General features: G+C 32.6%; 1 protein-coding gene across 1 annotated transcript in view; it reads left to right on the forward strand.

Annotated features, from left to right (window-relative positions):
• LOC130903714 (slit homolog 3 protein-like) overlaps positions 1–9410 on the forward strand; it is a 169435-nt gene extending 160025 nt beyond the window's left edge. The window contains exons 4-5 of the mRNA XM_057815953.1: positions 6173–6614; positions 7104–9410. Of these exons, the coding sequence (XP_057671936.1) occupies positions 6173–6614; positions 7104–7741 (1080 nt within the window). The 3' untranslated portion in view covers positions 7742–9410. The remainder of the gene's footprint in view (positions 1–6172; positions 6615–7103) is intronic.
• The last annotated feature ends 4361 nt before the right edge of the window (positions 9411–13771 follow it).

Below are 13771 nucleotides of genomic sequence, written 5' to 3' on the forward strand. Positions count from 1 at the left end.
TTTTATTTTAGTTGTTTTCGTTGATTGCGATTAACGATGAATGAAGTAGCTTGCTTTAATTATATAGGGTGCTCGGAAATAAATGCATCAAGACCTGGATTTGATAATTTATTGATCGAAAAGGTACAATACTGGACTGGAGTCCGAGCAGTCAGTAATATTAACAAATCAACATCTTCGCCAACAACGACAGTTCTATTTGAACTTTTCCATTGTTCTATTGCTATTTCAATTATAAGGACATCAGCATCATTATCAGCTTGTTTTATTCGAATACCAGCAGCTGTGAATTCTTCACATAACATTGAAATGAAGCGATTGTGTGTATACTTGCAAGAAATGTTGTTGGTTTGTTGGAACTTTATAGATAGATTAAAAACGATATCAATAGATTAAGATGTTTCTGTAGTCCGACGATGTTGTTCTGCAGTTCTAATATTTATCGTATCTCTAGTGCGTAATTATGTAAAATATGAATTTTCTAATGATATATCTCACGAGTGGTGAGTCCTAAGAGAAAAAGTGACTAGACCATTTTTATAGAAAATTGTATGATCTACAACTTTTGTCCAACCTATTTTCACGTTAATACTTTCGAGAAAAATGGAAAAAACCTTAATTTTGTACTTTTGACCTTGAATAAAATTTTTTGCAGAAGTAGGATCAATGAGGACTTCCTAATACTACTACTTCCGACTAACCTCCAGCTCTATGCGAATTTTTGGCTAAGTCAAATGTCTATTTTGCTTGGACTATCTGTCATTAAGATTTCCATGCGGCAAAGACTTTGACAACAATATCCTTTATCGTAACGATGTAATGTTGTTCTTACAGCGATCTCTTAAGCTGACGAACAGAAAGAAGTCTAGTGGGGTAAGGTCGAGACTCTAGACCGGCTGGGGTCTGACGCTGATCTCGTTTTTTGTCAGATAATTGGTCGTGATGAAGGACAAGTGAGCAGGTGCATTGTGAGTGTGGAGCTCTTGAGAATTCTTCAGCATGACGCGATTGATTCTTTGTTCTCTTCTTCGTAGCACTTTAATGTAAAATTTATTTTATATTATATTTTGTCCATATGGCAGAGTGATCTTTTCCCAACCACCATCAAATTGTATCAAATGTCAGATTGAGATTTCGATAGACAATCATCCCTTCTGAAATACTTTGCTGGTGTTTTCTTGAGTATTACCCAAAACTTTATCGCCTACCACTGCTCGATAGTTTTCTCCATCCTGACTTCGACCGCTCTCCGGAGGTACCAAAAATTCAATTATAATGTTTACACTATCACTTACAATTACACTGTCACCAACGGTTCCAGAAATTCCAACTTACCCAGTATTCGGTTAATTTTTGTTAGTATGATAAGTATACGAGGGTTGCCACTTAAGTTTTGAGATTACAAATATTTATAGTTGGATACGGCCTTCAAAATAATATCAATAAAATTCCATGTGGTTTGAACGCATCAACTACTTCTTCGGGTGTAGAAAAACGTTGACATCTACGGTAATACGAAGAAATAATTGGGTGCCAAACAAGGACTGTACGGCGGATGACTGTGACGTGTGAGAGCTCGCATTGTCGTGATGGAGAATGATGTGTCTTCCGCGATTGATTTTCCTGATTTTTTTGAACACTTCTGGCAAAAAAATGCTCAGAATTGACCGTTCTACGTTGCTCTAATGGAACAGTGGCGACATGTTCAGTTATTCTGAAAAACAGGCGACCATTTGCTTCGAAGCTTCGTGTGCGAACAAGTTTTGTTAGATTTGGCTCGTCTTTAAAGACACTTACAATTGATTGATGTTTACTTTTGGGTTTATGTGCATAGATCTCGTAGACGTCCTTTAAAGCTCATATTTTTTTTGAACATTTGCCAAATTTTGTGATATATAATGCGAAGAAATCTAAATGTATGCGAGTGTTACTAATGCCCAAGTATGCCTCAATCTCACGGTAAGTCACAGGCCAAACACGATGGCTCCAGATGGTTATTTTATTACCAAAAGTTGAAGCAAGTTGATCGAGTCATGCTGTTGGTTTAATCTACGTCGAAAGTCATAGATAATAATCGCAAGAAAATGTTCGTTGAAATGGCACTCGTATGACAACACATTCTGAGTACGTTCAACAGCCAGACAAGCATCTGAGCTTACAATAACTTCCTTCTACTCCTAGTAAAAGAGTTCAATTACTTAAAATTCACAACCACAATTTGAATGAAACTATTTTTGTATCTGAACTTTAATAATTACAATAAAAACGCTGTCAATTCTAATTTTTACATCCAAATTCAATCGCTTACACATGGCTTACTAATTAACGAAGCTTCTACAACGGTGCTGAAAGGAATTGCGCCGCTTAAGATTTCATTATTATTTTTATTGAAAGCCTACTCCGGAAATTTTTCATCTCATCGAACGTATCCCTTCAAAATGACCTGCATAAATCAGCCTTATTGCCCCAATGGATTTATTATGAAATGGTCTTTCATACAAAATATATCATGATAAATAGCTTCTCAAATTTTCGGAATGCCAATTTCACACTACCTTTGATTTGAGAAATTGGAAGAACTGAAGAACAGTGAATGATCAACCAGTGATGCATTATACAGAAGAAAAAATATAAATCATAAAAACGTATTATAGTATTACGGATTGCGCTAAGGTTACTGTAATATTTGTTATCATTCGCCCAGAAATGAACCTAAGCAAAAATATTTCTACAGAAATTCCAATTATTCACCAAACTCGTTTAAACATGTGGATAAGACGTTTAACGGGCTATTGTACCTATGGATTTTTTGCAATAAAATCAAATTTAAATTAACATAAGTATGCAACAGTGTTAAAACAATTCTAAAAATCATAAATGTCAACAAAAAACTGCAATAAATGTGAAATGGGGTTCTACCTAATAGTCTTAGATGAGATCAGGTAGATCATATATCAGCTGTTTGTAGATCCGAACTCAGAATCAGATTTTGATCACAGTTTCCGAACATCGCGCTCAAGTTTTGGTAGAAATCTCAAATTTAAAACATGATGTACAAAACTTGATTTTATTACTTTTCTGTGCGATATTTCTTCCTTGATATTATAAGATCAAGTTAATCATCTATCAGCTGATTGTAGATCATAACCCAAAACAAGATTTTGATCACAGTTTCCGAACATCGCGTTCAATTTTTGGTAGAAATTTCAATTTAAAACATGATGCACAAAATATTTTAATTTTATTACTATTTTGAATGATAGCTCTTCCATGATATTATAATTTCATGATATTATAAGATCAGGTAGATCATCTATGAGCTTATTGTAGATCATAATCCAAAACAAGATTTTGTTCACAGTTTCCGAACATCGCGCTCAACTTTCGGTAGAAATTTGAAATTTCAAACATGGTCTACAAAAACTTTTAATTTTATTACTTTTTCGTGTGATATTTCTTTCATGATATTATTATTACATGATATTATATGAATTATCAATAAATCTAATATCTAGAATACAAACCAAATTTAATTCATTCAACTGATATCTTTAATGAAAATAATATTTGAAAATTCATTATTCTAAAAGGTTCTTTTTTCTTTTTTGAGTCACTCGTTACACCGAGTTATCGTATATTTAAAAAAAAATCTGTAAACAGTTAGTATCGAGATTTGAAAACAATTATTTCAGTTTATTGCTCAATACAAATCGCCTTATTAATATTTTAATATTTGATAAAATATATATGGTACGTTCATTCATGTATAACAAATAATTAAAAGACTGTTAACTACCTTTTAATATGACTCAATAGAGACTACTGCTCAATTTCCACCATTATACTTCATGTTGCTAATAATACTTGGTATTCTCGTCAGTCTTGTACAAAATTAAAACATTCATTTCAGGTCATATTTAACAGCGTTTTAGAATTTTATTATCCCCTCGAACTATGCTTTTATGACCATATGAATTTTGCTGGGAATCGGCTTTGTTGGTACTTAAACCCTGCTTACACATTCGGAAACAATGTAAAACTGCTTTTATATTGAGCGATTAAAGTCAAGAAGGTCTTTGAAGAGTTTGGTTTCTCATTTTTTATGCTTCTTGTAATAAAGTCGAGGCAAAAATCTTGAAATATACACAATATGAGTTTGAAACTTTTTACAATTTTTGATATAATTTAGAATAAATTATACCACTTGAGTTAAATTATATATAAAAGCTGCTAATTTAGTTACTAGTCATTAGAACTTATAATCTCTCTGGAGATTGAATTATTCCCGAAAATTTTCTCGAGGTGTGAGTTTTTTGAAAATTTCCCGAGGCTCTGGCACTGGCTATGAAATTACCTTATCTTTTGACCCTTTCTTGACAAGAAATGCTTCATTTTGGAAAAGATATTTTAAAAGGAATAATACCGTCTAGTACGAGGAAATAAAAATCAACAATATGGAAACAATTTTGGGCATTTTTTGAAGAAAGAAAGTACACAGCTGGAGAAGAAACATCTCTAGTAGATCTCGCTAACTGAAAACTTCAGATGAATACAAGGAATAAGTTGTAAAGTTAGATAATTATTATATAAGCCAAAAATTTTTCTTGGGTTAGTAAAGTTAGGTTACCAAAATAAATTACCGGTAAATAACATGTGTGTCTGAATTAAAAATAATGTATTTCTCTTATATTATGAGGAAATTATCACTTATTGATTTTGTATTTAGGTTTAGGCATCAGATTAGCTTGCAATGTTTGATTGGGTAGGTATTATGGCATATACTTTTCGCCCCATGCTTTATCATCTTTTATTTGATTTTTTATTTCTTCTTATTTCATTCCCTTTGTCTTAGCTGATTTTTCCACGTTTTCAATTAATGCTTTTCTGGATCTTCCTCATCATTTATCATATTACCTACTATTTCAGATCTGTGCTTCATATATCTCTTTTTAGTTTCATATTCGGTTTTTTTTCTCCATATATTCCATTTATCATTCTATTCTATTGCATTTATATGGGATATTCGATTATAATTCAATATTCAACTGACATAGTTGTACAACATAATAGGCCCCACTACTTTTGGTACTTTTTTTTCTCAAGAACGATACTTTCATAACATAAATAATTTTCCAAATTTTTATAGTTTTAATACGCTTTTATCAAATTCATCTGTATGTTTATAGCTGGCTTTTTGATCTCTATTTTGCCCTATTTTGAGCAATCATATTTAATTTAAAGTGTGCACTCAATCAACGACTGACTGAAATGCAATAATTCGTTCTAAATATTTAATTATCCTGATTAGATTTGCCAGGATTAATTAATTTATTTTTGTATCCTTTGTATGTGAGTAGAAAAATATAGCTAGTACTCAAACGACGTAAGCGCGCAGTGCCAGACTTACAAAATTGAGATGCAATCATCAACATACCTGTACATATTAATAATGGCTTTAAAATATAAAATTGAACTAAAAAACAAAAGATAAAATACAGTTTAAAAACACTGAGAAACGCGATCTTAGAGTGAGTTATTCCAACTAGTAAAAAATGAATAGTAGTTTAGAAGAAATTGAAACGCAATAGCAATAATCAAATTAAAAAATGAAAACTAACTCTCGGCGTAAGGACAAGATTATTAATGAGAAAATAAATGTCACTGTCATTAAAACGTGGGGTCTACTCTATACATCTTCAAATTAACCTTTGAACGTGTTATATCAAGTCCTAAATTTCGCGATCACCTTTTTGAGCGAGCTAGTTAAATGGGGAAATGGATCATAAAGGAAATAAACACCTACTAAGTCACTAATTTTTGGTAAGAGAAAAATAATTCGGACGACCTGGAATAGGAATCAAACCCATTAGTTAAGCACTAAAAGCTTTACAAATACTAAACAACATGGCGCCTTCAAACGTGAAACTTATACTGTATAAATTGTGTACTTTCTTACACAGTGGTACTTTTCATACAAGTACCGCCATCTCTAGGTCAGGCCAGGTACTTCTGAAGCCATCCTCGTACTGGAAAAAAAATGGTACGCGACGCGCGACTCATTCAGTATAACAACGTATGAAATCTTCTTAAAATTTTGAATATTTTGGAGAGAAAGATAATTAGTTTCGTTTCTCAAATTTGTGATTCAGTTAATTTGTTTTTATTATTTCAGGTATTATGCAACTCGGGTGGTCTACAAGAAATTCCGAAGAAATTGCTTCCTCCGTCGGTAGAACATCTCTCCTTAACCCGCAACAACTTTCCCCTAATCAAAAGCGACTCTTTCTCGGGGCTCCGCTTCTTAAGGAAACTCTCCTTAGACGGCAACAATATTTCTATCATAAAACCGTTCGCCTTCCGAGGGTTGCCGCGTTTGAAGGAGTTATCCATTCAAGAGACGCCGTTGGCTACTGTCGCTCAATTCGCGTTCGCCGGGCTACAAAATATCAGCGCCATTTATCTCAGCCACAACAAGATAAAAAAGGTCGAATCTTATGCGTTCGCGGGCACTTCCAATTTAAGGCTGTTAGTTTTAACGAATAATCCTCTGTATAAAATTGAACGACATGCGTTCAGCGGCTTGAACAACGTGGAAAGAATTAATTTACCGTCTGGTAAGTTTCGATATTTATACGAAAATTATACAATCCAATATACGAGGAAAACGTCTTGTTATGTACTACACTTTGAAAGTTTCGAAAAATCACTAATTTTTTTGAGATCGATTACAATTTGAAACTGATTACATATATGCAAAGTTTCCGATCTCAAACTAAGTTGGGTAATATATTTGATATGCGGTGAGAGATTCTCACTAAAATTTTCGATGCTTAGTTTCCATTTTACAATAAGTGTGGATTTCCCTAAAACTGTTGGAAAAATTTAGGAATTTAGTTTTTGGTTTAAAAGACGATACTCCTACCCCAGTGAAAAAGGAGCTAGACGCTGTTGTTAGGTTGGTGAAAAACTACGTCTGAGCTTTATTTAAAATCTTGGTATTGATCTTGAAAATTCATAATTCTCTTACATATTTCCTTTCACCGTTTTCTTATATCAATCTTCGATGCTCTACCATGAATGAAATAACATTTCAATTGTTCCAGGTATACGAGAGATAGAGCCTGATGCTTTCGATGGTTTAGACACCGTGGGCTATATAAAATTGGCTTTCATGGATTTACCAGCTCTTTCTACTGGTATATTTAGAGGTCTCACCAACGTAGGATTGTTGTCAATTCAAGAATCAGATTTAGGTACTATCGATGGGTCCGCGTTTAATGGTATGTCATTTATAAAAACCTTCACTATCCTAAACAACAAAATAGACGCCATCGAGTATTTCAATATAACCGAAGAACAAAAAATTGGACATTTGAAGTTTCAAGGCAATCACATCCTAGAAATACCTAAAGCTGATTCGTTGTTGATAGAAGTTGAGAAACTCACTGTGATATCCAATCATTTCCCTTGTAACTGCCATATTCATTCACTCTTAGAAGGACCATTGACCAATGGAAGCATACCAGATTTCATCTCGAAGAATTTTTGTATATCACCTTTAGAAGTTAACGGGTTGCCTATGAACAGTTTAGATGTAGATTCTATTGGAAGATGCGAAGAAGAAGTTACCAAGGGTAATCTAGAAGCCTCCAAAGATTCAACCAATAATTCGTATGAATTTAAATTGAGACTCTCTGATAGTGTTAGTTCCATTTTGATTTTAACTATAATATTTAGGTGAAATATGCCAAAATGTTAGTTAGCTTTCAAATAATATATATATTTATAGTTATCTGGAGATTTATCAGAAATATATTATAATCAATGAATATAATGGCTGAATGAAAGTCCATTGTGATTTCTTTTAAGAGTTTAAACGGCAACTAAAATCCGTCCAAAGATGAATCGGATGCCGTTATGGAGTCATCAGCCTTCTTATTGTTGTCATCAAAGTATAAACTACGTGAAAATTGACATGTTTTTATTCAATTATAAATCCTTTCTACTCCTGTAGGACGTAGACTCTTGATAAAAAGAAAAAATGATTACAACTCTATTCTAATAGTAGAAAAGAACTTTATTCAGTCAGAGACTGGAGCCTACTAATTTCAAACAAAGATTGGATTTTATTTCTCTAATTGCTGATGATCCTTCGGTTTTAAATCAAGTATTATGAAGTGATGAAAGCACAATGTGTAGTGAATAACATATAATGCCCATTATTAGTCGGAAATCCACACTGAGGTCTTTTAGCTCATATCCAATCGTTTGGGTATAAATGTTTGGGGTGGGTTATTTAATGGTCAATAGAAATATATTTTAATGCCATTCAAAGTCATTTTATACATATTTTTCAATGTACCATCCATTTATGGCATATTCTATCACACTCCACATTGTTGATTAACAACCCTCACCACTGAATTATTTCCAATTAATCCATGACTTTGTTTGTCATTATATAGTTCATTGTTATATCTCAAAATTCTATATATAAAATCAATAGATGGATATTGATGAAGAATTTGATTTGATTCCACCAAAACTATCAGAAACTTCATGCAACATCGTAAATGTAAAATAGATTGGTATACCAAAACGTATATGTTGAGTTGTTCCAAAAGTAAAGTTTTTAATAAGTTACACCCTCGAGGAAAAGTGCTAGGCTAAATCCGAAGTCAGCGGTAGCCGTTAGAGGTGGAATTGTTGTTGTTCAAAACGAAAAACGGAGTAGAACACCGCCGGTTCTGGATGAGATTGTCCAGAAAATCAAATATCTCAGAGTCACTGTTCTACAACTTGTTGAATGCTTTCCTGGAGCATGGCATAATTGAAAGAACTTCAACAGAAACTTTGAATTATTCTCAAAGTGAGTGCTCGTTGGGTTCCCCGGACGCTGACTGATTGACACAAGAAGCAACACCTTCACTGTGCTCACAAGTTTCTTTCAACAATATGTAATAGTTACAGATTGTTAATCATTTAGCACGAGCCGCCCCTGGCCATCATATAGTGGTGTAGAATTATTTATTTCGGTAAACACATTACATGGACATGGATAATCATCCATTAAAAATTCATAATGATCGAATGTACAATTCAGAAAATATACTTAAATATGAGTTCTGATTTCGCAAATTTAAAGACGTATAACTCGGAAACTAGGGATTGTAAGAGAAATGTTTTTTGTCACATTATTTTCACGTAATCCACTCACTCCTGAATTTTTTGCATCAAGTCCCTGGTAGGGTTCCCAGGTCGCCGAAGAAAACATGTGGATAAGAAGTAGTTTATGTTCTAGCACATGCAAAAACTAACAAGATGTTTCTTAAATAAATAGAAAACACAAATTTCCTAAGAAAATTCACTCATATAAAAAGTACAGTGAAAAATGTATCACAAAAAACTAACAAGATAGCATAAAGAATAATATGAATAAAATTTACTTGACGGTGTTGTTTCTAGTAAGATATGTATAAATAGAGAACAATTAGAAGTTAAAACTCTTCTAATTTAGTGAGAACTCGACAACAAATTAATTTGTTCTCAGATATAAAGTTTCTATACAATAAAAGGGATGATTAGAAATCTACCACTGGAACGGGATAAACTTGCGATGGCTAAAATATCATTAAAAATGTGACTACCGCTTCCTCTTATCTTATAGAAGCCAAAAATAATAATTTATCAATTCCTTCGTTTTGCGTCAATAATACGATATCCAATAAAAATACTACTACAGCAATAAAATTACACCTTTATCGATAAATAAATTAAATGTGAAATAACTTGTCGCCGATAAAACTTTGTAAAGGATTGAGTAATCAAACTGGTTCCTCTCATGCCTTAAATCTGGATTATTCAACACTCATATTCATACATTTCTTCGTTAAATGACTATTAATTAATCTTGCAAAATTAAGAGATATTACTTGAACCCGGGACACCTAGTATATCAATATTTCATCCAAATCGACGTTTGGTTTAGACGATAAAGAAACCAAATATATTTAACCCTACTTTGTCATTGAAATAAGACACTTTCCTATTTTGCAACGGTTCTTATCACGTATCACAAGATAAAATTGGTTTGACTGTAACCATATTTGGACGCATACCATTAAATTCCGATATGCAGATAATTTATATTATTATCTTCAACTAATAACGGATATCCTTAAAATAAAAGACAACAAATTTTTCTTTACTCATAATAGAATATTTTAAAATTTTTACGGTTGACTTATTTTTTCTTATAAATACATGGGTACCGAATAAAAAGACACGATACACTGTATTGTTTTCATTTTCATTTGAAACAAAATTACGTCTGCTTTATCAAGAGAATAATTAGAAAAAATTGAAAGCAGATTGTGTTTGTTTCATTCAGTTTCATCATCAGTTGAATACATCACTAAGCGAATATTTTTAATGGTTGGGAAAAGGAAAACGTTGTATCCATTAGTCTCATCCCTAAGTCCGCTTGACATGATGCAATACAACGTGCAATTCAATGCAATGCAAGACGCAATATTTTAAGATCAAAAGGATGCGAAAATCAAGTCCAGCTGATTCAACAGGCTCCAAAAGCGAGGCAGCAGCAGATGTCATTATTGCCAATTATTCACTGACCACTTTTTTCTTATTCACTTCGCTTATCTTTGTTAGGGATATGTTTGATTCACTTGGAACATTTGTAAGGAGAAGTCATGACGCAATCGTATTTGACGTTTGACATATTTGACGTCAAACGTCGTGCAATATTAGTCTATGAAATATTTTGACTAGTGGAAAAAATTTCATAAAATTTCTTGCATGTTTTGCAAGCAGCCTTTACGAATATATGTATGTATCGGAAGAACAATACTTTTGAGAATGTTTTATGTTTTCGAATGTTGTCGAAATTAACTAATGCCGAGAATCATTCGGAGAAACAAACAACTTCTGAAGACGCACGAGTTGGCGAAACGTCAAGTAGCAGTGGTCACTAATAATAAATATAGTTTAAAAAAACTGAAAAACAAAGCCGATAAACCTTTTCCTGGACCAGCACTGAAATATCATCTTGAGAAACTTTTGATATTATTGAAATCCAATGCTTATATCGGTATAGAAATGGATTACCAAATGCATGGCGAACGATCAATGTTAACTCAACTACTATAGACTCAAAAGGCATTATTCAATATTACCAATGATAATAAATGCATTAATTTTATACTGTTTGAAGATATTTATCGATTTATGAACAAATTTGGCTGAAAATATTGTGTGTTGGGATCAAAATTCTTAGAAGAATAAAATTATTAATAAAGGGATCGAAATGAGAACGATGAAGCCTTAAAACAATTTGTTTTAAAAATCGTAGCATCAGGAATTCTGGCTTAACAAAAGATTAAATATTAAAATATTTTAATTTCGTTGAATATTTTTAGCTTTTCCAAACACATAATTCACACAACCACATTGACACTGACTCGAAGAATCGAATCTTCTGACTTAAATGCAAATTTAGCAGATCTACTAGCGCCACAAATCGCTCTATATATGAATAGAGCGATTAGAAAAAGTTAATTTCCAGTAATTATGATTCAATTTAATCATGTTTAAATGTCTATATCTGAGCATTTTATATTAAAAACTATTTCAGGTAGATCTCTATAACTATAACTCTAGAATGTAATATTAATTTATTTTGGTCTTTTTATAATGAATTCCATCACTCTGTGTGTGTTTTTTTATTTTATTTCGGGAAATTTTGTTAAATTTTGAACGTGATTTTAGCACGATTTCTATGAGTTTGTGATGATAGTTGAAGAACTGGAATTGATGTTAACTTGCATGATTTAAGTTGGATGCAACTTGCGCTAGTTCAGTTATAAATCTAACCTATACTTAATGACATTACGAGTGTTACACCCAGAAGGAATGATTTCTTGACCTTGCAGCATTGTGACCATATTTATAACATACTATGATGACAATGTAAACGTATAATCATTAACAATGTTTACAAAAACAATTTTTTTCTCAAAGAAAAGAATTTTGTTCCAAAGAAACCTTTTCATAAAAACAGAATAGTATCTTTTACGACTTCTGAAGTTTGAAGTAGTCAAAATGATAACTTCAACGCGATTTTCACTCAAATGGTTTATTATGCGTATGTGTATGTGGTGGCTTGTCAATAAGTGCTGCAGTGTTATGGAAATAGCATTATTCCAAAGATTAAACAAAAATCTGACCAAAAATATTTTTACATTTATATAAATATTTTTCTCACTAATTATTCAAAACAGTACTCCTACTTATATGTACATAAATACTTCGTTATTTGGTATAAAGAGTGAAAATAAAGTGCGTTGCAAACCAAGACTAATTATAAGTTCAAGGGCCTGTGCGGGAATCAAGGGGTTATTTTAAATAGGCGATGTGTTGATCAGTGCCAGTTAGCCCTGTAAAAAAAGTTTAAAAGCAGAAATAGCGTCGCAAGTTGGAATTTCTGGAACCGTTGGCGATATTCATACTGAAAACACTGTTTACACCACCACTACACCAACACTCACAAATATACTGTCAGACGCAGAATGCTAGAATGTTTACCTTTAGCCTCTGAAGACGATAACTTGGTTATCGAAACGCGCGTTAGACATTGTAATCGGGAGTGTTGTTGTAGTAGTGGTGTAAACTGTGTATTCAGTACTGTCACCAATGTTTGAGCTTGTAGAGAATAGCAACAAGAGGAGGCAAAATAAATGCACGGAACGTAGATTGGTGAGATGATGCCTTTGGTATGAAACATGTTATTGCATTTGGAAGTTAAAATTTATGCGTTAAGTTCATGTCCTACAAACTGCTTCACATGCCTTATACAAATTTGTGTTCACGAGAGTTTATCCAAGAAGCTAGCGTAAATATTGTGCTGTTGCCAGATGTAAATCGTAGCAAACGTATGCGGGATATGATGAGAAGAAGATTGACCAATTTGCAACATACTGAAAATAGTTTAACGGAGCTACGAGAAACATCGAAAGCTCAAGGTCGATTAATTATATTCCTTCTACTGCCACTGAATATATTTTAAGATACTTCTAAGATACTTCATTTTTTTATCATAATTCCATAAATTAATGATGATTACATTGCTAAATGTATACAAAAGTTTCGCATTCTTTCCTCATATTCAGTGACGTTTCTAATGCGGTTGATATTCTATTATTGGATAAACTATAGATTTGATATTAATGATGTAGAGAGAGTGTTTGCGTTATTTTTCTGTCTATCGGTAGTTGGTACCCCCTTGAACAAGCTCCTATTCCTCGCTCTCTCTATCTTCAATAATGATAGAAAATAAACTGTGCAAAATCACTTATAAAATTTAATGCTTCCTCCCGTACTATTCCGTTTGATATACGTTTGAGATGCATAAAATAATATTTTAGTTTTTATGTATTTCAAAAGAGGCTTTCCTATTTGAATAGGAAGCCGTCCCAGTCGTAATATTCATTTGATCTCTAAAAAAATTTCAGTATTTTTAGAAAATAAGTATTGACGTTATCACGAAAAATTGTACCAACCATGGTGTATCTATCTACATTTTTTTACGTAACTATATCTGCGATTATTAAGAATAAATGATATGTAAATATTGTCAATATACGTATATGGTGTTTGTATATTCGACCGACAACGCTCTACCACAGAGAGATCTCAATAAATGATTCATTTTGATATAAGTGGCCTAGTTGCTGAGGGTTAGTTGTCACTTTTATCC

This window comes from Diorhabda carinulata, chromosome 2 (genome assembly GCF_026250575.1).
Source record: "Diorhabda carinulata isolate Delta chromosome 2, icDioCari1.1, whole genome shotgun sequence".
Taxonomy (NCBI): Eukaryota; Metazoa; Arthropoda; class Insecta; order Coleoptera; family Chrysomelidae; genus Diorhabda; species Diorhabda carinulata.